Here is a 24,217-nt window from a genome sequence, read left to right as displayed (position 1 = left end):
TATTTGCTTCTGTGATGGACGAGGTCAAAAATGGTCCCTTTCCTTCCTCTCCGAACAGGTGTTCTTCAAGCCTGTTATTGAAGACCTAAGCATGGAGCTGGCCAGAAAATGCACTGAACTCATCAGTGATGTAAGAGGCTTAAATGGCTTTGTCTCCTTTTGTGTCGCGCGTGTGGAATGGTGATGGTGTAGGCTCATAGAGCTGGGGAGAAAACCTTGAAACCGTCTATGAAAGCACAATTATTTTCCAGATTGTGGAACTAAGTCCAGACATTTTAAATGATTTCCCCAAGGTCACCTATACAGAGAATTTCTGTTGGAAATCTCTTTCTTAATCCAGAATCCTGTCTTTTGTGAGTTCTGTTATTATTCTGGTATGAACTCATAAGGCATTGAGTTGCAGCAAATATTGCATTTGAGAACCCCAGAGATGTTAAAATTCGTGTGATGACGTGATTTGTCTTGGAAAGATCTATTTAACTAGATGTGGAGGGCCTTTTGAAGAATCTGATGAGTGCCTATACCCATATGCATATAACGTGTATTTAGAATTTAGGATTCACGGATCACTAAACTGCATGTTGAGAACCATGATCTAGACGATATTGGAGAAAGGTGCATTTTTGTTATGACTTTTTTTTTAGTAAGTAGGATTAGTTTATACTACATTTCAAGGGAATCCTAGAGTTATTTAATGTGCACATGCACACATACATCGTAAATGTGTAAACTGCAGTTCTAGGAGCCCATGGAAAAGTTTTACTCACCAAAGATGAGAAATCAGCTCATCTTCACTAACAGTCAAAAGAGAATTGGTAGAAGAGTGGAAATTGAGTCCCTGAAGTGAACGTGTGCCCGTGTCTTCATTTAGGAAGGCGAGTACAGTGCTGGGTTGTATTGGTTAGTGTTCATAAGCAGCGTAATGGGAATATCTGAAAAGTGCTTGTTTTTCAAAGGAAATTCATCCTGGGCAGTGGGGTGGCGTGCTGGCAGATGCTATGATGTCAACCTGATAACTTGATGGTAACGTTGAGAAGGTTATTTAGGTTCAGTTTCTTCTAGTGTAATATTTATAATAGTAAGGTCAAATAATGCTTAACTATCCCAAATACTGACTACTGTCTGGCACATTATGAGCACTCAGTAAATGTTACTTGGTATTCACTACTCCATCTGTGATTTACTTTTGCATGATTCCAGTCATGGTTTATAGTTGACTCTTGAGTGCCTTCTGGTTTGTCAGAAAGAACCAAAGGGTGGTGGTGGGAATCATACTTCTTCCCAAATATTTGACATACGATGTAATTAAGTTTATTTATTTATTTATTTTGTACTGGAGATCGAACTCAGGACCTTGCGCTTGCGAGGCAGGCGGCGGCACCACTGAGCTAAATCCCCAGCCCTGATGTAATGAAATTTAAATGAAATATTTCTATGCGCTATTACTTCATAATAGTAATTAGCTACTTGGGTATGTGGAAGTTCTTGGTAGACAATCACAATGAAATGACAGTAACAACACTAACAGTTTAGGTGCATTGAGGTGCCACAGGTCAAGCCTTGCAGCTTGTGAGGCTGATTCTACTCGTTTCCCACGTGAGAAGTGAAGAGACAGACAGCGAAGCAGTGGGAGTAGGACTTGAACACAAAGTCGTCTCCCTTTTTGCTGCTGCGTTATCTCTTATCGTAGGGTTTCATGCAAAGTTTATCTTAGCTTTATAGTTATTTATGATGCTACTGTTAGTAAAGGAGGGAAAAAAGCCTCAAATCCCAACTCTGGAAATAGTGACTTCTTCCAGCTTTGGTCTGTTTTTGTTGAAGCATAATTATTGCTGGGCTAAATTGTATCACATCTGTTACGGCTAAATTGGTAACTTTAGTTCATAGGTGACTTATTGGAGTTGTTCTAGGTAAGATCACTTATTGGTGACTTTAAAAACAACCTGAAAAAGGAAAAAGAGAAACAACCTGTAGCCAGGAACAATGACTTTTATCGTTTTGTAAAAGCAAAAGTCATGTTGTTTCCCTCCCCTCTGGATGAAATCGAACACAGGAGAGAAAGTTCTACTTCAGTAGATTTACGTTGCCTGGCAGAATGCCTGCACTACTTAAATATTTAACATGACTACTGTGGCTTAATTCATAGCTGTGTGCATGTTCACATTTCGTTTCCAAATAGAATTCTGTACTTATTAAGACATTCATTGAATTTTTAGAATTTTTACATTCATCAATGAAGAGCCTAAAAAATTGCACATTTGTTTCTAAAACAAAACAAAACAAAACGAAGAGGAGTTTGTCCAATCATTTAAAACAAATTGAATTGATTCTTAGCAAAAGAATTTGGTGTAGTGGACATGAAATTAAATCTTCACCATTGTAGAAGTTTGGTTAAATCATATTCTTAAGTAACAGTTGGCTGCTTCTTTCTCAAAAGTGTCATCAATATTTTTATATGGCACAGACTAACTTAAATTTGAAACTTTCCCAAATTAATATAGTTTCCAAATTTGCATTTCTCATCTCTGTTATATGGATTATTGTGTGGCTAGCTGGTTGTCTAAAACGGATCAGTCATGGAGCAAAACAGATATCAAACTTTACGTATTGCCACACTGAATTAGACCTTGGTTCCAATCTGGGAACCCTATTTAATGTTTCTTTCTTTCTTTTTTTTTTTTTTTGGTACCTAGGCTCGAACTCAGGACCTTGCACTTGAGAGACAGGCGGTGGCACCACTGAGCTAAATCCTGGCCCCAGCCCTATTTACTATTTCTAACTGTGCCCCACACTTAATTCAGGTTCTCCCTGATCTCAGGTGTAAACACAGCTCTTCAGATTTCCCTGGGCACATTCAGGCCAAGTCACCCCGCTGGCACGCTCCCTGGGACCTGGACTAGGTGGGCCTGCCCTCCGCCTTGGCCTCTGCACTGTCCTTTCTCACACTGTGTGAGTGTCTCTGCGCCGAGCGCCTCCGCAGCCTGTGTTCTAGGTTCTGAGAGCCCGGTTCACAGGTGGAAACCCGAGGCTGAGCGGCTCGTCACAGGCTATTGGGCCAAGTAGGCATGGGAACAAGGTTCAAGCACACATAGGTCCAGCTAAGCCCAGAGCCTGGAACTTTCCACTCTGCCTCGTTTGTTAGATGAGAAAGGTGGGTCTGATGGTTTCCCTTCCAGAGCAGCCTTTCTGCATGCCTTTTGTCATTCAGTTATTCCTCCTTCGCCCTCTCCCAGCCTCGAAAGTCTTCCCTGGGGTGTAAGAACCAGCTGTGGAGGGCCTTGGATTGCGTGTGCGTGGGTTGTGATACTGTCTGGAGTTTTTTGGACCCGAGGGCTGAAGAAAGCTGTCGGGCCAATCTCTGTCGGAAGTCTGAGCCATTTTCAGCCCTACTATCTGGCTTGTAGCAGCCAGCTTGGGTCCATCGGTTTTCAGGAGTAGGTCGAATTGTTCTAACCTCCCGAGGCATGGATGTAATCTCTGGTTTTCTGCTCTCTCGCCTGGCCTTTGACAGTTTCCGGGGTTCATCTCTTTCAGCTTGTCATTTCACTCTCCAAGAGAGCTGGGGGCATCTGCAGGCTCCGAACCTTGCTGTGTCATCCCGTGTCAGGCAGTGCATAGAAATGTTAAGTGAGATTGGCCCGGAGATCAGTCCTGGGAGGCCTGTGCTATTCAGAATTCCCCACAGAGAGAAGTGGCAGCTTTTCAGGTCAAGTGGCCTCACTTTGGGATCAGTATGAGGCAGTTTCTCTTTCCTTTCCTGGCCTTTTCTCTCTCCCTCTCGCCCACCTCCTATCCTTCCCCTTCCCTCCTCTCCCAACTGCTCTCCCCTCCTCCCCTCCCCTCCTCTCCTCCTCTCTCCCGTCCACTTTCTGCTTTGCACTTGCTCTACCACGTCATGGGGTTTCCCACTTCCAGATCCTGAAGGACATTTAGTCCTCTGAGGCAGTCTCTTCGGTTTTTTCTGTTAACCACCTAACCCTTTTTATTTCTCCAGCTAAACTCTGATTCTTAGCCATTTCTCAAACACACAGTCAATCCCTTGCATTAATTAAACCTACCCACTCTGTTGAGCATCTGGAGTCATGGAGCTAGTAGTTCTCTCATAGGCAGTCATCAAGAAATGTGGAGTAAAAGGAATCTTTCGTAGGTTTCCTACAAATGAAGCATAAAGAGCCTTTGAGGAGGAAGTTTGTTTGCATCCACTTCAGCCCCTGACTCAGTGTTTTATTCAAAGCTTTTTAGGGTGTTCGCTTGCATGGTAGTGGGGACACTATGCAGGCAGATGAACATTGCTATGGATAAAACCCCCAAATGTGCAACAGCAGGTTCCCCGGCTACTCCTCCAAACCGTATTAGAAAACCTGGGAGGGTGGCCTTCAGTGTGACCTGCCCAGTAAACCCACAACGATGGAGCTGCAGTTCTTTCTTCCAGGGTTTTCTGAACTTAACTGGGATGGTTTCACTTGTGAAAAAGCCCTTCTCGATGTTTGCAGCTAAGAATGCTTGCAAGAGGAAGTAGCCTTGAACATTGCCACATTTGCCATCCAGTTCCAGCCATCAGTTAATCTCCTACCCACTGAAAGACAGTTGGCCAGAGCAGGAAGCAACACTGGACTCATGCAACTTTCACTGTAGTAGAGACATTGTGGGATTGGTGGGAAGGCCAAGGAGAAAGTAAAGGTTTGGAGCATCCTGTTGGTCACACAGTCATCAACTCTGCCCCATTCCCTTCTTAGTTTGAATATATGTTGGGTTGTGTGTTGTTTATGAGGGCAGATGGCTGCAAATAGCAGGAAAAATCTGTCACTGTGCCGTGGCAAAGGGACGTTTGGGGTGTTTCTCCCCACATGGAGAGCCTAGAGGTAGGGGTTGAGTCTCGGTACAGTGCATGTCATCCTCCGTCCTGCTCCTGTCCTCCTCTCATTGCTGTGCAGGCGGCTTGTTGCCCTGTGATGACATCACTGCTGCTGCCCAGGAGGCTGGGGAAGGAAAAAGGTAGAAGGATGAGGTGTCAGAGGCTGTCCAGAGTCTCCCTCTTTATCCAGAAACGCTAGCAATGCTCTGGAAGACTTCCACTCTGGCCTCCCCGCTAGAGCTCGGCGCCTCCCCTCCCTGGGCCAATCACAGGCCAGAGAGAATGAGGTGAGCAGGCTGAATTTAGATCAGTTTGTCCTTTGGGCTGGGGTAGGGGCCCGGCCACTTTCAGGAACCCTTTCGGGTTTTATTAGTAGGAGTGAAGGAATCTATGCAGCAGATGCTGCCAGCCGGAAATTAAATTGAAGATGTAGACACTGTCGTAGTAGGGAATAGCCATCTATTTGGTGATTTTTATTTGACCTAAGCTTTATGTGATTGACCAACACAATTCCTTTCATTGACCAATTCCTATTATCCTTGCATAGAAATCCTACTAATATGTAACGCCCTTTATTTCTATAAAAACTTAAGATCATTTCCTCATTAGCATTCATGTTGTAAAATTCATTAGGAGTCATACACACAAATTCAGTAGAAAGTCCACACAATCACTGTGTGTGTGACGTCCAGTGAATTTTATAAATCGAATGACGGTAGGCAAACGATCTTAGGTTTTTAGATACAACTGAAATGTAAAGATACAAATGTATGTACTTTTTTTTTTTAAAGGAAGACCAAAAAAAGTCATGAAATCTGCAGTTAGAACTATTTGCTTCTGTTGCAAAGGAAGTAAATACTTCACCCTTCTCCGTTCCTCCTGTCCGGCGCATTCCACTTCTGTCAGCCGTTATCAGGAGGCCCTGGCCACCAGCACCCCCACTGCGCTGAGGAATGTGAATGTGATGGGGAAGGATGGTGGCAACAGATAAAAATAATGAGTCAAACTTAAGCCTAATGATAGGCTATTTTTTCTCGCACTTAATTACATAATGGAGAAACTTTTTCTCTCCTTATGATCAAAATAGCCTGCTATTTATCACACTGCCATTAAGGATTTAATTACTAGTGACTGAGGAGGGCGATTTGCAGGAACCTAAAATTATGGCTAATCTCTGAGAAGAAAAAAAAGTAATTTAGTGCTCAGATAAGATAAATATGTTCTTGTGTTGATTTCATGAATAAAGCAAGAGTTTAATGTGGGAGGCATTAATATCTAAGAGTCGCAGCAGCAAAACAGGGAATTCTGAAATAACTTCCCTTAATATGATTGTGCCTGGTTATGTCTCAGGTCAAGTTATGCTGCTCCAGTCAGGTAAAATCCGCAGTGAACACCGGTGTGCAGCCTCAGTATGAATGGCGTCCTCTGAGGACCAGGTGGTGTACACAATTACCAGGCACTTTTCGGTTGTAATTAGGGCGACAGGGTACTTTATCATGGGCGCTGGGATGCTTCTCCCAGCCGAAGTATTTATAGTCTCGGGTAGATGAACATGGCTCTGTTACAGGGTGGTAGAAATTTTAGCAAGTTATCTCCATCCCCTCAACTTGTCCCGAGTTTTGCCTTCCCCACTTTCAGATTGTGCAGCAATTAGTGTGACGACGGGATGACAAGTTGGGCCCTGCCCCATATTTCTTGGCTTCTTTTGGTGACTGTGTTCAGGCCAGGTCTTCCCCCCGGAGGAGGGAGTGTTGCATTTTACTCCTGAATTCCAGGGAAGAAATGAGCGTGCTCAGCTAAGCCCCTCTGGGCTTCCTCTGGCTGATCTGCCTGGTGGCAGCCAGGGGACAGACGATCTCCACCTGGCAAACTTTCTGGGCTGATTCTGCTCTTGTGGGGGTGGGGGTGAGAGGTGCTCATAAATTGGGCAGGTTTGATTTGGGGCAATTAGTCAGTAACAAAGCCCACGACGGACACAGTGTGAGGCCCTCCCTCCAATCCAGCACATCTAGGTAAGAATGGAAATAGTAATCTCCATTTGTCCAGTTGCGGCCTCTACCTCTTAATGTGTCGCACATTTTCTGATGCCTGCTTGGTTTCTACCTTGAGGTAGGCAGCTCTTTCTGTTTGACCATGGACTTAACTATTAAAGCCATTGGTTTAAGTACAATGAACTAGGGCCCTTGTAGGTGAGACAGAGCTTGTTGGATGATTTCTTGGAGCAAGTAGGTCCTGTAGTCTGAGAGTCACTGGACACTTGCTTATTCAAGTACAGCCTTCCCTCACTACACTTTATTACCTTTGCAGTTCGGTGCTGGATTTCCATTAAAAATTCACTTATTAGTATATGTTTGTGGTGCATAATGACCACTTTCAGTGTGGCCATTTGGTACATGACGCATCCTAATTCCTTTTTAATGTCTCCTTCCCCTTTTACCCTCCCCCCTCCCTACATGTCCTGGTTCCCTTCCCATTTGCAGATATGTCTGCTTTCTTTTTTCTATCTTTTATTCTGTTCTTTATGTATACTTTGGATTTCTGACATGAGAAAAATCATATGGTATTTAAGCTTGTGGGTTTGATTTTATTTCATTTAACACTGTATTTTCATGGTGGATCCATTTTCCTACAAATGACTCTTTATAGCCGAGTGGCACTCCACTGTATTTAAATACCACATTTTCTCTATCCATTTGTCTGTTGAGGGACATATAGGCCACTTCTAAGATTTAGTGATTAGGAATTGTGTTGCTATGAACCATGGGTGTGCATGTGTCACTGTAGAATGATGTCTTTAACTTTTTCAGGAAGATACCTAGAAGGGGAATAGCTGGGTGGAATTGATTTAGTTTGCTTTGAGAATTATTCCACATTTGAATATTCTCTTAAGAAAATAGACTTTACCAACTTAATTCTCTGTTTAGACAAGTATTTTTCTTCTTCGTCTTCTTATGTAGATTATTCTTTTTTAGATCCATTATAAAGAAGAGTATAAAAAGTCTAAGGACAAGTGTACATTTGTGCCTGACACTCCTATGCTCAACCATGTAAAAAATATTGGTGCTTTTATTTCTGAGGTAAGATCCCCAAAACTTTTGGATGTGGCTTTTCTTTTTCTATTTATGTAGATAAAAATCTATGCATTAAGACTGGTGAATATTTTCGAAAGCACCTTTGAATGTTGGTAATATCTAACTTACCTAATTCTGTGTACTGTGTTAATTAACTCATGTAAATTGACTTTAGTATATTTGAGTAGATTTTATTAACCAGTCTATCTATACTTTGACTCCAACCCTTCCTTATTTATACAGAATTATTCTTGAGAAGGGATAATTTTATTCAACAAATAGAAAGCATTGGCAAAATAGTTAATTTTAAACATTTCAACTTACTGCTTTCCTAATGGATGTTTTAGAGATAAAGAATTGAATCTCGTTTTGGAAATAAATAAATTATATGAGCTGATCCCATAAAATGGAGTATCTTTGACTAATAATTTTAAATTAGTATAAACTGTTTTTAGTGGGATAAAATTCAGCTCAACAGAGATATCTATTATGAAACCACAAAGTGAGAAATACACTGTATTCATCTTCCAGCTGAAAAATCATGTAGTTTATTTCTGAGATCATTTAAAGCTGCAGTTGATGCTGTACTGTAAAGCATGTTAACAATAATTTCTATGTGGAGGCATTATTGTAGCCTGTGAATAAACTTGAAAAAGCCAGTTAATAAAATAGCATTGTAAATGACTGACCTCTGCTGTTTCATAAGTTATGTAGGAAAAAGGTCAGTGTGATGCTCTCAGGATTATTTCTGCTAACATGAGACAATTTTGAGAAAAGTAGCACATTTTCTTTTATTATTACCAGCATCTAGAATTGTGGGGGCAAAAGGCTTCCATGGGATATATGCTCAAGGCATGAACCTTCAAATCAGGCTCTGAGCATCGAGGACTCTTCCAGAGCATGGAGGAATATGGTTCTGTTTATTTGTATTAGCTATGTTACTTCTGTGCGGGGAAATTCTTGGTGATCTTGCTCTCTGTGATTGATTAATTTTCCTGACGAGTTAACTGCGGAGCAAAAATTTGCAAGTGTGTGATCTATTACATTCCCTTGAACCCAATTATCCCAAGAGGAAATGGTGAATGAGTGCTCGTCTTTTGGAGTAATGATGGAGCTCACCCAGAGCCGGTGTAGGCTGGGGGTGGGGAGGCTCACACAGCACACAAACACCTCCCACCCCCCACTGCGGCTGCAAGGGATTGAGAAGATTCGAATAAAGAAACACATTTCTTCTTTTAAAAAATTGTTATTTTAATTGCACAAATTTACAGCATACAGTGTGATAATTCAATACATATATACAGTGTGTGATGATTAAATCATGGTGGTTAACATTTCCATCTCCTTAAACATCAAAAAAATTTTATTAGCATGTACTAATTGTACATATTCATGGGGTAAGACATGATGTTTCAGTAGATGTATCAGTAGGTACCGATCAAATTAAAGTAATTAACGTTGCCATGTTGCTATCATTACTTTGTGTTTGGAGCCAAGCTCCTCTCTTCTAGTTTCTTACAAAATATATAACAGATTGCTGTGAACTTCAGTCACCCCATGCTACTGTAGAATGCTGGCACTTATTACTTCTATCTAACTGTTCTGCTACCTATTTTTTTAAAGTTTTACAAAATTTTTTTATTTTTTATTAGTATGTGTGTAGTACAGAGTGGTCACACTCTTTGTGTGGAGTTGGTGCATATACATAACACATCCCAGGGGCTGGGGATTTAGCTCAGTGGTTCCGCTGCCTGCCCCATAACACATCCCAGGGGTCGGGGATTTAGCTCAGTGGTTCCGCCGCCTGCCCCATAACACATCCCAGTTCCTTTTTTCACTCCCCCATCTCTTGATCCCTTCCTATTTGAGATCCGTCTCCCTGTGTCCTATTACCTGGCTTTTATTTTCCTAAACCTTCGCATGGAACCAGAGGAGACCCAGAACAGTAAGCAGTCCTGTTCTCATACCTGTCACCCAGCCTCCTGATGGCCCCTTCCTCAGCCTCCCCAGCCACTGGTGATCAGGTCTGGACAGTGATGACTTGGATTTTCTGGGACAATGCAAGACTCTCAGTGATTATTTCTTCATTGATGAAACATACAGAACCGTCGGTGCACAAAGTAGATTTATTTTTAGAAACGTGTGTGGGTTTAAATAGAAAAGTCATTATATTCTTGCATATCTCATGTAAAGCTTTCTCTACCATAAATGAGATTTATTGCCATCTCTTTTAGAAAACGTTCATCAGATCTAGTATCTAAAAGGAAAATGCTCTGAGGATTTTAAAATCAATTTTGTTTCTAGAGAAAGTTCCTTTTTTACTTTCTTCTCATATTAACAGGTTAAAAAAGGATTTCTTTTCTTTGCTTCTCCCCTAGGCAAAATACAAAGGCAGGATGAAGGCTGAGCTTTCCAACTCTCTTTACAAGCAGATGCCGGCCACCATCGACAGCGTCTTTGCACGAGAAGTTTCCCAGCTTCAGAGTGAGGTGCGGTTTGCATGGATTGTTGCTGCTGATGTTGACCAAGCATGTAACTTCACATCAGTTATTCAGCATTTGATAAGAGTTGTTTGTCTTGGGTGTTAAACACTGGATGCAAATTGGAAGCAACTGCTCATACACTACCAGTAGTCACTGGTGAAATGGCAGAAAATGCAAAGGACATGCAAGTTCATGTCAGTGACATATTTTTCCAAGTCCCCTCCATTCCTATTTATAGAGCTGATTTTAATCTCATTTAGTTTACGTGGATGTTTAATGGCTGCTGTTAAAGGCGTCTGTGATTTAACATATGATCCCCCAGCAGAGAACATTTCAGTAAGGTTGTAAAAGTCACATAAAGAGCAGTTGAATGTGGGACCCACTGTCCTCAAGATCCATCTTTTAGACAAGTAGATCCTAAAATTCCTGCTCTGCAGCAGTGCTTTACACCTAGGGTCACTGAGGCTACCAGAAGAGCCTCCATTAGTGGAAGTGGTGATTAGGGTGATTCCTAGCTGCAGACAGACTTAAGAGTGGTCATTATCGAAACTCGTTTTGAATCCAGAAGAGTGTAGGGGGAATTAATTCCTTTATAGTATACGGACACATGAGTATTCTTAATGTATTTAATCTTTTACATTTCTTAAAACAGAATTTCAGAGTATTTATTGCTGCCGAACTCATTGCTTTCTTCATAGCATAATTGGAGTTTTAATTTTTGCTACTTTATCCATCACTTGGCTCCTTAAGCTTCAAGAATGAGAGCAAGAACCTCAACTGTCTTGTTCCCTGCTCTACTCCTGTACCTAGAAGAGTCCCTGGCACTTGGGGAGTATTCAGTAATCATTATAAAATGGATTTGGTTAGATTTTGAAAGTTCGTACCTGTGTGCAGTACGTAATGTTTACATTCCTTGTGTGGAGTTGGTGCATGCACATAGCTCATCTTAATTCCTTTTTCATCCCCTTTCCCTTCCCTCCTCCTCCCCTCCATCTTTTTTTTTCCTTTTTTGAGACAGGGTCTCGCTATGCAGTTCAGGCTGGTCTTGAACTCACTATGTAGCCCAGGCTGCCCTGGAACTCCTGGCAATCCGCCTGCCTCTGCCTCCGGAGTGCTGGGATCGCAGGAGTGGCCACCACGCCCAGCTTCCCCTCCTTCTCTTCATCCCCTTCCGTTTGAGAAAGATCTGTCTCCCTACTTTCTATTCTCTCTCTTTTATTTTGCTCTTTATTTATACTTTGGGTTTCTCAGGTGAGAGAAACCATGTGATCTTGAAGTCTGTGTGTCTGATGGTATTTAGACACAATGGAGTGGTATTCTAACATAAGAAAATAAACCTGAGTCCTTTGTAGGAAAATGGATGCACCTTGAGACCATAATGATTTTCCTCTTAAGGTTATGCCTCTCTTTGCATAGTTTATGTTCTTCATGCCATGTTGTAGGTTAGTTAGAAGAGTAAGCACATAGAACTGTATGTACATAGACTGTATGTCAGGTTCTGATCTATGCATTTCACATATGTTTATGCCATTTAATCCTCACAATAACCCCCTGAGATTTTCCAATTTTACATTTGTGGAATCTGAAGCAGAGAGTTTGAAGTAATTTTTTCAAGGTCACAAAGCAAGGAAATGGAGAGTCAGCTGGCAAATGCGGGTCGTCTGGCTCCAGAGTCTGAGTCCTTAATCACACACCATTGCACATTTTCCTTCCATTTCTACCTCGCTTTTTCTTATTAAACAAATCTACTTTTTTCTCCAGAATCTTTTTACTTTTAAGTAGAGGATACCTCAACAAGTATAAAATGGCCCCAAAATCAATTACGCTTAAAAATACTGAGCACACTTACTCTTTGCAGAAATCTTTAAATGCTTCATTATTACAAATTTAAACATCTACTGTGTACCCAGCTTGGCAGTAAGCTTATCTCAGCTATGCGACGTGAGGCTAAAAATACATGATGTCAAGGTTCTACATGGCTGGCTGTGACCCAAGTGCCCTTTGTTTTTCCTGCCAACATCTGGTCATCAAGGCTGGTAATACTGAATACTTTATAAACCACATACCTGCAACACAACATTTGATACAGGATGAGCAAGTGTTGTGTTGCATGTATTGCATGATTGTGTTCTGTAGTACACGCATACTTGCCATGTGGAATTTAACATGCAAAATAATCCATATTGGATATTTTGGGATCTTCCTACTGTTTTTGGTCAGAACAGGTTCTCACTGATGTTGTTAATGTGTGTCATCCTAAGATAGAATAGACACTGCTGGGGAGGGCATGTACGTACTCTTGATTTGCAATGGTTTCCATTGGGATGAATCTCTGAACTTCTCAGGAAGCAAAAAATCCAGATCCAATCTAGACACCAAATAAGGTGTCGGACTCAAAGATTTGCAAAATTGCAATGATATTTCTTTAGATTTACATGCATCAATTTTGTTATTTTTAAGAGTTTGTTTCTCTGCGTATACCTGGCAATGAGAGGCAAGAGAGCAGAAAAGCTATTTCCAAGTGTCTGTGATAATTAAACAACTGAACTTCGACTGTGTCCAAATAGTGTCAGATTTATGGTGATGTAATTCAGATTATTAGAGGAATTCTGAAACTTAATGGCATTCCGGGTTTTTACGAAAAGCCTGAGCCTTTTGACGAACGAACTATTATCTTACAATCAACTTCCATATACTTTCAGATGCTTACATTCAAGCTAGTGTGAAAAGGTAAAACTATTTAGATTTATACTTGTAGAAGATGATTGATAGGAAAAATGCCCTCAAAAAAAGAGGGAAAGAGAATCGTGGAGTTTTATTAGCCACACCCTATGAAAAATTTTTATAAGCAAAGATTCCAAAGAAACTCCAAAATAGAATGGACTGTGTTCCAAGAAGTGGTGGGATCTCTTTCAGCAGAACTGTTTCAGGCAAAGGGTCACTAATCTTTTATCACAGACATAGTGTGGGCTGTTCAGGCATCTGGATGGAGCAGCTTCGGTATGTGCTATTGGACCCACAAAGTCCTAGTCTGGAGTTCAGACGTCTATGCTGTGGGATTAAAAACACATTTACCTATATAGTATACACAATATACTATAAGGCAAACATATACATATGTGCCTATGTGGATATGAGATATGGAAACCTTCTAGAAGATGAAATGTGTATGATAAATGTGTATATTACTTATGTAGACAAAATGCTCTTCATTCTTTAGATGTCCAAAATCATACCAATCTGAGTTCTCAAAGTGTGAAGAAAACAATTTGAATCTAGAGAAATATCATGTAACAGTGACAATCCTACGAAATCAAAATTATCAGAAAATTTATTAGCTTGCCATAATTCTCCATTAGCTATTTTAAGGAAAAACTTAATATAATAAATTAAAGTTCAGCTGCCTTTAATTTGATGCAGTCTTAATTCTAAGTGGTACTTAGTAGCAGCTATAAATGAAATGACTATTTTAAAGCTGCAAATAGAAAATTACGTAGCCTTTTTAAGAAAGTGGTTTCAAAAATTGAACTTTATGAGTCACCATTTCTATGATAACTCACACAGTGATCAACTGCATTGGTTGTGTTTATAAGATGACAAGTCTGATGGTTTAAAATACAAAAACACCAGGGAACCATCAAAAAGATCAGCATATACTAGCAGTCTTAAGTTAAAAGGAGGCACAAATCTCATAAAAATTTTTCCTTGGGTTTCTAGGGTTGGCCACTCATTAAGCTCCTGCTTCCTCCCCCAGAGTTATAATACAAAGTGTAATGGAAATGAGGTAATGGGCTTCTTAAGTTCTTGAGAGTCTTCCTGATTAACATTAGTCATTGATGAAAATGTAAAGACATGTTCATCAGAATTAGGCATCTCAATGGAGTCAGTTGATGAATAGACTAACAAGATGTATCATACCTGGAATAATGTGAGGTGCTACATTTGAGTCCTGGTAACCAACCAGATACACAGAAATGGATCTGGGAACCTGGCTAGGAAGGGCTGAATGTGACTTAAATTCATTAATTGACTGAAATCTCATCCTACCCATCAAAAGGAAAACGTTATGACCCATGGATGCATTACTAGCCTTTAGCAGGTGGGAAAGGGTGACCCATATTAAAAGAAATGATTCTGATTAGTTCAGACCATTATGGGCATCTTAAGAAAGGGATGGAGAAATTGGGGTTTGGATGAAGAAGAACATGTATGATGGGGAGTTCAGCCCCTTCCACCATGCAGGCATTCTGGAGGAATGGAAGTCCCTGATGACTTCGAAATTCTGAACTGTGAACTTGACTCTGTGTGGTCAGATAAATGCAGCTATGGGGAGAGAGATTGGGGTTTCATTGAAAGAAGAACTTTCAACCAGAACTTTCAAACTTTAGAGACTGTGATGTCCCAAGTTCAGTTCTCTTGGAGTAGGGGTTTTAAAGAAAGGGAGCTGGAGAGGGCATTTAAGCATTCATGGGTGTACTAGATGGCTGATTTGGGATGGGAAGATCTGATGTCTTTATTGTAAAAATCAGTTTCATAATCATCACTTTAATCCTTTAAATTAGTATATCACCTAAGCTAAATGAGTAGTTAATTCTGTTTGTAAAAGCCAATGTGGAGTGTTAAGTTTATGAGAATATTGAATAAACTCATTTATTCAACCATTCACTAAGCATTTATTGCATTTCTCCTGTGTCATTCACCGTGACAGGCACAGGATATTAAGAGATGTGTAAGATAGAGCAGAGCTCTCCAGGAGCTCATCTTGGTGGAGAATGCTTCCTTCAGTTTGTGTCTTTTTTTTTTTTTTCCATTGAAAATTAGACCTGTTTTTGTTCTTGCTGAAGACTGTTCTGGTTTTTCTTTTTAAGTTGCCTTTGTTATGCTAAGTAATTCCAACTCCACTTAGTCTACTTTTATTCTTAACCTCTTAGTATATTTAAAAATTAATTTTGCTGCTCCATCCTTTATATACTACTGTTTTTTCCCCACTCATTCAGTGTTTCATTCATCACTTAGCAGATATTCATTGATGCTAATTTTTTGCAGAACACTAATTCTGAACTCTGAGGATTGTTCTAGTAAGGGGATTTATTTATTAAATAAATAATTTATTTAATAAATAATTTATTTAATAAATATTTTTATTTATTTAATAAATATTATTTGTTTATTTATTAAATAAATAAATTGTATAAGTTGAGAGTAAAAACTTGATTGTTGTCTTTTGGATCTTTAATTTTCAGCTCTGTTTTTGAGGTTGGTTATATCTACTTTGGTATCTTTCTCATGCCCCTGCCCTGGCCCAGTGTAAAACAAATTTACCACAGTGGTAATGGATGGAATTAGTGTGATGTTCAGATCCCCAGCAGGGGATACAGCTTGAAATACCTGAGAATTTTTCTAACTTATTATATTTTCTCCCAAAGGTTTGAGCATTTAATGAGGTTTACGTTATATGATAGCTATGCCTACATAAAATCAGAACCTTTCACTGAAAAATAAACAATCTGCTTTTAAGTATTTTATAATTTCCCTCAGCCTGGTCAGTTGTTTTCTCAAGATGTAAAACTTGAACATTTATTACCGTGAAAACTTTCAGATGTGGAAGATTTCCCAAAACTGTATGTAAAGATTTAGGCTAGATGAGTAAAAATGGAGATTTCATCTTCTGGTCAAGGACATTTTCCATTAAACAACAGTGTTAAAATTATGAATCTAAACTGAAGCACTGCAAGGAGATCATTATGTATATTGTCTTGGTGCTTAGACTCAGGCAAATTTAACTGTTGGTGGCATTTAAAGCTGTGAAATTCTAGCAGAACACTGAAGAGTAACAGGTAAGAATTTTCTATGCCACTAAAAGGAATGAATAATTATTTGTGTGTTTTAAGGTTGCCTATAAGCAGAAACATGGTGCTACCAAAGGACTTTCAGATTACACCAGGATGAAGGAGCTGCCTGAGGTCAAACACGCCGTGGAGGTCACGAAACACCAAAGTGACGTAAGAAAGCTTATTCCTCACAGTTTCCTGGAAAATTGTAGTTAGCACACTTCAAGACTTATGATTATTTTATTGAAATCTAAATATGACCCACTATTCCAAAATAACTTTAGAATTTATCAGTGCAAGGGTGCATCTGGATTATTCTGATGATAGTCACTAAAACCTTGTGGAATGTTTCTAAATTGTCAGGCATTGAAAATTTTGCTTTGAAGAAGATAAATATGGATAGTTTGACCCATCAGGTTATTAGTGATTCAGAGCTTCTTTGACTTGATGCTAAGGCTCATGGTCCCCTAGCCTGGAATGGAAGAAATACTGGGAAAAAAAATCAGCAGTCAGTGACCCGGGAAGGATCATTCAGATATGAGCTAGACTGCACCTTAGTAAGACCCAACAGATATGAAATATAAATGGATCAGATGACTAATAGCTGATTGCGAAGCAAAAACCAGGGGAGAGAGGATAATCTGAGGAAAACAGAGTTCCTCTTTGATTACAAGTACCCCACCCCATCAAGGCTTCCAAGGCATTTGGTCAGTCACTGCCACTATCCTGTTGGTCCTGGAGAATAATTTCTTCCTGGAATTATAGCGAAAGCTTGTCTGCCTCCTCCGGAAGAATTCTCTGCTCTCCAAAAAAGATGTCAGAACTCATGGTCAGGTTCTTGCTGGGTTAGAGCCAGTTCACAATGCCTGTCCCTGCTGGGTCAACAAACTTCCCTTTCAGAAGACTGTGTTTGTCATTTTCATCTCACACAGCCTGGCCCATTCCTTAGTCCTCCTGCTGAAGGCACTTTGCCAACTCTGAGCCTCCAAGGCCCAGTTATTGCAATGTCTTTCTGCAGGCTGACAAAAATAGGTTGATGTTTAAGTAGAAACCAGAGTGAGGATTGACATTCTAACCCAAATGTATACATCTGGCCATATCAGAGCACTTTTCTAGGATCATTTGGGACTGACAGGAGTTGAAGAAGCTATGTGTCTGCATTTATTAAGCAGGGTTATTATTGTAGGGGGAGGCTTTGTAAGAGCTGTTTGCTTACAGAATGACTATAATAATCATAATAACCACCACTTACCCGGCTCAGTCATGCGCCAGGCACAGTGCCAAGACTTTGATCATTTTCAATTCTCACAGAAACCCTGTTCAGATTCCCATTTTGTAGATGAAGAAAATAAAACTAAGGAATCAGAATCCTGAGTTCACTCTTTCTGTTGTACATCACTGACTCTTTCCTAAAGGTCACTGGCAATGAGTCAAGATTTTAAATAAAAATTTAAAAAGGAAGAGCATTCTAAGTCATCATCAGAGTTCCAGTGTACGACAGGGAGGAGTAACCGAGACACCCTGAGTTCCCACTCTCGATGCTGAAGGGACCTTGACTTCATAGAAAAGGCCCGAGGGTTAGGGGGTAGGCTGGTGGGCTGGGCTGGGGGCTGGTGTCACGCAGATCCCCGGTGGCCCTTTCCAGCTCTAGCAGTCAGTGAAATTCAAATACGGAAGTTCCTTATCATAGAACTGGGCTTCTTATTTTAACTCTGCCTTTTCTTTTAAAAGGCCTTTGATTGAGGGGTTGAGGGAATTGAGTATAAAGCTCTTTTCTCCTCCATTCAACACTGTGTACTTGTGGGAGAAGACGTGTTTACTTTACCCCTCTGCCACTCGCTCAACCTTTACATGCCAAGTTCATCCGTATAATAGTATTTAGAAAGCGTTTAAGACTATTTGCTCAGATTTAAAGTGAGAATGATATTTGTATTCTACCTGTGGAGGAGCTGATATCCCTCCAGAGTCAAGCTACTTAGAATAATACATTTGTTGTCCCTACAGTATGAAATTTAAGCGCAGATTTTGAAAGCTACAAGGAAAGCTAGTATGGACATTCTTCGTTCAGTTGGTCGTTCTACAGAATCGTCACAAAAGGCAGACAAAACCCCGTCTCCCATAAAACTTCAGCCCAGTAAAACCCAGAGCAGAGGCTTTACTAGTAGAATTACTCTTTTGTAATGTGGAATGTCTCTTTGCACTTGGCTATGAGTGGCTTAAAGGTACAGTGTGCCGTCATATGGGAATTTGATTAACCTAGAAACAATGACAATCAACATCTTTGCTTTTTGTGCCCCCCCCCGCCGGCCCTCCCCCTCTCCTGCCTTCCTTCTCTTTTCTTTGTAGTGCTAGAGATGAACCACGGGCCTCCACACAGAGCCACATTCCCAGCCCTATTATCTTCTCGTATTTTGGGACAGGGTCTCACTAAGTCAGTCACACAGTGACTCTGGCTGGGCTTGGACTCTCAGCCCTCCTGCCTTGGCCTCCCAGAGTGTGCCTTGTATCGTTATCGTGTGTCCACCACATCAAGTCAGCTTTCAAAGATCTGTTAGTGAACCAAGAAACCAGGACAGCTGTTGTTCAGAGCTCTTAATTTTTGCCTTTAATTCTTGGTCGTGCCTTTTATTAGAATGGTCATGAGGGAGCCAGTGATTTTTCATTCATTGTCATTCTCTCTCTTATACTTTTAAGAATGTGAATGAGCAGAATAGGATGGGAGAGAGGATTCTTTGCAACTGTCCAGCTGAATCCTCACCTCTGAATAACTGAGAGTTGATAAGTAAAAAATAACCTGGGTGAGCAGTCTCTTGTGTCACTAAAATTCAGTGTTCACAGAAAAGAAAAAAAATGTTTTTCAGAGTATCCTTCACTACTGCATCTGTTTTAATTGTGGGTTAAATGCTTACTTTGCCAAGTGGCAAAATATGTAGATGACCCTGCACAAGTTAATATATCTGAATCTCTGTTTTCTGATCTATAAAACAAGGGCAATAGTATTTACTCCTCCCAGGCTCCCTCACATAGTAAATGAGTTATATATGCAAAGGGCTCCATAGAAGAGCTGCTTCATAGAATATTAGGCTTGCTTGGTTGTCCTCTAGTTTTTATAGGGTGATTTGAGAGTTAAGGGTGAAATCATAGTTGATTTAGAACAACTAAAACAAGTTTAATTTATAGAAGGGCCAAATCAATAGGAAGTTATTATTAGGAAATATGAATTATGTAGGCTAGAAGGGCCTATACAAAAGGTTCCTGGGGCCATCATGTTGATACTGTCATTGCAAAATGATTAAACACAGCCAAACTAAATCCTTCTGTATCTTAAGGGACATATCCTTGCCCAGTCTTTCTAATGTAATTAGAGAAACTGGAGGTATTGTCCTGTGCCTTTCCCCTAAAGATGGGCTTGTAATGAAAACCTCAGTTACAATATTAGTTCTAATCAGTCTTATCAGAGACATGAAGTCCAATAGTTCTGAAGTAAGTCAAATCAATCTTAAGGTTTCATCTTGAGTTTTATGTCCTGTGGTTTGTACAGACTTATGATGAAATTGGAATGGTAAACTTTTCCCAAACTCCAGATTGGTGATCAATTCAGTGTGTTTTAAGAAGTATTCAGCATGGGAAACGAGACCTAATGTTCTTTTCAAGAATGATTTATATGTACTGTCTTAAAAATTAATAAAAACTCCCAGTGGACAAATTTCTGTTCCATCAGAAAGTGAAAAAGCTTAAAGATAAATCAGTAAAATGATATTGGTGTGTTTTTTTGTTTTTGGTACTGGGGATTGAACTTGGGTCCTTGCGCTTGTGCAGCAGATGGTGAAACCACTGAGCTAAATCCCCGGCCCAGTAAAATGATATTGGAAAAACAATTATGGCTCAATGTGGTTTCCCAATGTGAGGTACAATAATAGTGCTTTAGGATTTAGTATTAAAAATAGATATATTAATGTTTTATCTCTCAGCCCTCTTCACACAAGACAGTGGTAGTAATTAAATTATAAATGAGAAACCTTTTATGGACTATAAAATGGGAGTATAAACAATGATAACAATTATGATAAATTGTGCTTAGACATAATTCCATATTTTCCTCTTATCTTCTGGAAGACTGAAAACTTCTCTGTATGCTGAATAGTATCAGATCCTGTATTTACTGATATTTAGAAGGTTTATATTCTCTTATAGAAAATAATGTTCAAATAAGTATAATTAAGATAATTAGGATATTGTTGGGCCGGGGATGTAGTTCAGTGGCGCAGTGTCTGCCTGGCAAGCACAGGTCCTGAGTTCAGTCCCCGGTACCAAAAGAAAATTCTTTCAAGAAATTTAAGATATTGCTCTATGGTAGAACATTTGCCTACCATGAGGTTCTGGGTTCCATCTTCAGCAGTTCTCAATAAAAGAATGACATTTCCACTTCTCATTTCTATTTAATGATCCCTTTCCTCGAGAAAGATTGAACTTGGGCTTCAAGACTATGACCCTGTACATGTTATACTGCTTGCTTCTGCTCCCCATCTATCCTATCTCGTTTTTTCTCACCAAGAATCATGTCAAATTCCACCAGAGCAACAAAGGGGTTGGTTCTGGGCCAGCGTGTTGGTTTCCGGTGAGTACTGTGCTTGGTCTACAGGAGCCTGTGGGAGGCAGCTCTCTTGGAGGCAGCCATTCTCAACCCGCAGTCTCCTCGCCTCGAAGGGATCGCCTTTCGCTTTCCCATCTGTGGCGGCCTTGCTTCTCTCTAGCTTATTAAGTCCCCTGCCATGGAGTCTCATCACCATTGTGTAAAGGTACAAAGCTTATGAGAAGATCCCTGTGGATCCCGTGACAGAGCACTTGGAAAGCAAAGGCATCTGTTCTATTTTTTTTTTTTTTTTTTTTTTTTTTGGTACCAGAGATCGAACTCGGGTCCTTGCACTTGCAAGGCAGGCGACGGAACCACTAAGCTAAATCCCCGGCCCTGTTCTATTTTTTAAATCTCGTAGGCGATCCTTTCCTGGCCAAGTCTAACCCATCCCATGGTGATTTAAGGAAAGGCATGCCGGAGAATGTTGCCGTAGCCTTGGAAGCGAGCGTTGCTGGAACCCAGTTGCACGCAGACCATCCAGGGCAATGGGCTGGGGCGAGTAGTCCATGAATGCATGCACTTAAAGGACTTGGTGCCTGGCACATCCGACAGGCTTCAGGAATGAAGGAAACGTGCAGAAGACACAGCTGTTGTGAAACGGAGGTAGCAAGAGTATAAGGAGAGAACAAGCCCAACTGAAAAGAACAATAAGACATGCAGCCAAGGGCAGAGGTGGAGACGAGGAAGGAACTCAAGGTAGATTCTGCTGGGGTACACTTACAGGAGTAACGCGATGCTCACAAACATTCCAGTCGTTGGCACCGTGGAACTGGCTGAAATCCGTCTGATGTCCATCACCAAGAGTAAATAGCTAAAGTTAAAAATACATTTGAAATAGAGTAGTAAGCGAATTTGACTTAATAGATAGTGTGGTCATTTGAAAAGAACTTTTCTAAGAGTTATACTTTATGTAGTACTCAATAGCCTAAATGGAGACCAGTTTTTAAATATTGTTACTGTACTTCCTTTTCTGGCTCCCTCCTCCTTCTTCTTCCTCTTTTTTCTTTTCCTTGCCTCCTCCATTCTGTCCTGTGCCCTGAGGACAGAGCAGGAAATAAAACATTACAGAAAATGATGTACGATCAACTGTTGGCTATCCAGTTTGTTCCTGTCCTAGGTAGAATCTTTTCCTTTCTCCCTCTTTAGTTGCAACAGTATTTTTAGATCACTGTATTGTCATGAGAAGACTGAAGAATAGAGCTCAGTTCACTGTTCCTGTGTGGTTAGGACTGAAGGCTTGAACTGACTGGAGAAACACACTCAAACTCTCTCTCTCTCTGGATGATACCCTCTCTTCTGCAGTATAACACTGATTCTTCCTGTTTTCCAATGCCATGGATAAACACATGTTGCAGACATTTGAGGAACCTCAGATGAGTTCCTTAAACTCTAACAAGGATACAGGAAGTTAGGTGCAGGAGGACAAGCCCGCTACTCAGGACGCCATGTTGCTGCATCAGGGGTGTTGAGACATCCTTGTTGAGGGTGAAGCTAGGAGCTCACCCCTCTTGCCTGTCCTTATCACAGGGCCCCTCTTCCATGGAACCCCCCACATAGTGGTGTTCTGGAAGATCTCGCTGGTGATTGGCTCCCGTGCTTTTCTCCTGAGCAACTCTGTGGTGCCCTCTTTTTTGAATGCATGGCTCATGTCAATCTTAATATTTGTTTTGAGTCACATATGCTGGCCTCTAATTTGCAATTTACATGGATGATGGGGCCCCATTCAGAGTCCTGCTCCTGCAGCCTTTGTGCTATTCACCTCCCTTCATGCAGTCATTAGGCTGAACAGCATATAATTAGGTAACCCGTGTAAAGCGGAGATTTCTGAAAGGTTGCAGTTCTTTTCAAAAAGTAAAGGTTTCCATTTTTACTCTCATTCTTTTCTAAACAAAAAGACATTTCCCCCAGCGGTTTTTATATGAATGCAGTAAGTTAAGACACAGTTAGTCTTGGAGGTGTGTAATAACCTCCGTTTGTTTTCACCTGAGAGCTGATTTTTGTTTACACAGCTTGTGTTTAACTCAGTGTAGGCTGAGATTGAGTTACCATCACTTGTAGATGAATGTGTTGCTTTTTGGAGCCAATGAAATTGGTCTATTTTAAAATCCCCAAAGACTTAAAATTCACCCAACAAAATAACTCACTTTCTACATTATTTTTATGTTTCTTTTCTACCTGTGTGCATAAAACTTACCTGAAACTACTTCTTAAGGCAAAGCCTAAGAAAATATAAATACTGAAGAAAACAGATGTTCTTGCTAAAATTACTAATTGTGTTTAAGATGTGTTCAGTTGTCAGATTCATGATTGCAAATGTGGTTTAAAAATTGTCTTGGTGGAAGGGCGGATGCAAGCTCATAAAAGAGTAAATAAAAGTATATATTAATGTTTCATTGAAATAAAATAATACATAAGAAACCTATTGAAGTATTAGTGCATTATCATTTCTTAGAACCTGCTAACTATTTTGAAAGAAAGAAGAATTGGGAATTTTTTTTTTTTAACTCTGCAGGGCTGAAAGGAAAATAACAAGATAAATCAATATTACCTAGGACGGGCCCGGGGATTTAGCTCAGTGGTTCTGTGCGCCACCTGCCTTGGAAGCGCAAGGTCCTGAGTTTGATCCCTGGGCCTAAAAATAAAAGTGTTTGGCATTTAAAAAAAAAATATTACCTAAGCCACTGGTTTGTTGTGATCATGTAGGGGATTAAAACCAAATTGTTAGCTGGATGTGGAGCACATGTGGAGCACATGTCTATAACCCTAACTGCTCAGCGGCTGAGGCAGGGAGATTATGAGTTCAAGACCACCTCGGGCAACTTAGCAAGCTTCTATCTCAAAATAAAACAGTTTGAAAAAGGAAAAGGTATGTCACTTAGTGGTAATGTGCTTCTGAATACAGTTTCCATTACTGAAAAAGAAAATCAGATTCCTGGCCCCATTTAAAAAATTCTGTTCCAGAGGAGTATGAATGGAGCCCAGGGATCTAAATTTTTCACAAGTAGCCCAAATAGTGCTATTGAAGAAAGTATGTAGACAACATTGGAAAGACTTGGTTTGTACAAAATGTGATTAACTGTGCACTTTTTACAGGTCTCCAGTGGTTCATATTTCTGTGTTCTACCTCTCTCTGAAAAAAAGGAAGATAGATTTTTAAAATGGTCATCCCCATCCATATACTTTCCATTATAACTTGAATAGAAGACTTTATTATAGGAAAGTCAGCCAGCCTCTGAGGATGTTGCTGGATAGAACCACATCTGGCAATCACTGCCTTGGCTCAGGACAGATTTCAAGAGCCAGAGAGGTGAACAGATGGGTGAGCTGTTGACCATCAGACA

The 24,217-nt window shown here is 40.3% G+C and overlaps 1 protein-coding gene across 11 annotated transcripts in view; it reads left to right on the top strand.

Annotated features, from left to right (window-relative positions):
• Nebl (nebulette) overlaps window positions 1–24,217 on the top strand; it is a 114,327-nt gene that overhangs the window by 2,259 nt on the left and 87,851 nt on the right. For 7 of the 11 annotated variants that reach the window (XM_021240503.2, XM_087207101.1, XM_087207111.1 and 4 more), the window contains 4 exons: window positions 59–130; window positions 7,828–7,932; window positions 10,305–10,415; window positions 16,301–16,411. In XM_021240503.2, the coding sequence (XP_021096162.2) occupies window positions 59–130; window positions 7,828–7,932; window positions 10,305–10,415; window positions 16,301–16,411 (399 nt within the window). Of the gene's footprint in view, window positions 1–58; window positions 131–6,066; window positions 6,868–7,827; window positions 7,933–10,304; window positions 10,416–16,300; window positions 16,412–24,217 lie in introns of those variants that run through there. The other 4 variants (XM_087207109.1, XM_087207102.1, XM_087207105.1 and 1 more) reach the window with 4 other exon arrangements.

The sequence above is a fragment of the Heterocephalus glaber genome, unplaced genomic scaffold (assembly GCF_053883595.1).
Source record: "Heterocephalus glaber isolate CG9 unplaced genomic scaffold, H.glaber_assembly_v1.0 deba00000768, whole genome shotgun sequence".
Classification (NCBI taxonomy): Eukaryota; Metazoa; Chordata; class Mammalia; order Rodentia; family Bathyergidae; genus Heterocephalus; species Heterocephalus glaber.
The sequence above is the reverse complement of the archived record's forward strand: the minus strand, read 5'-3'. Positions and strand labels throughout refer to the sequence as shown.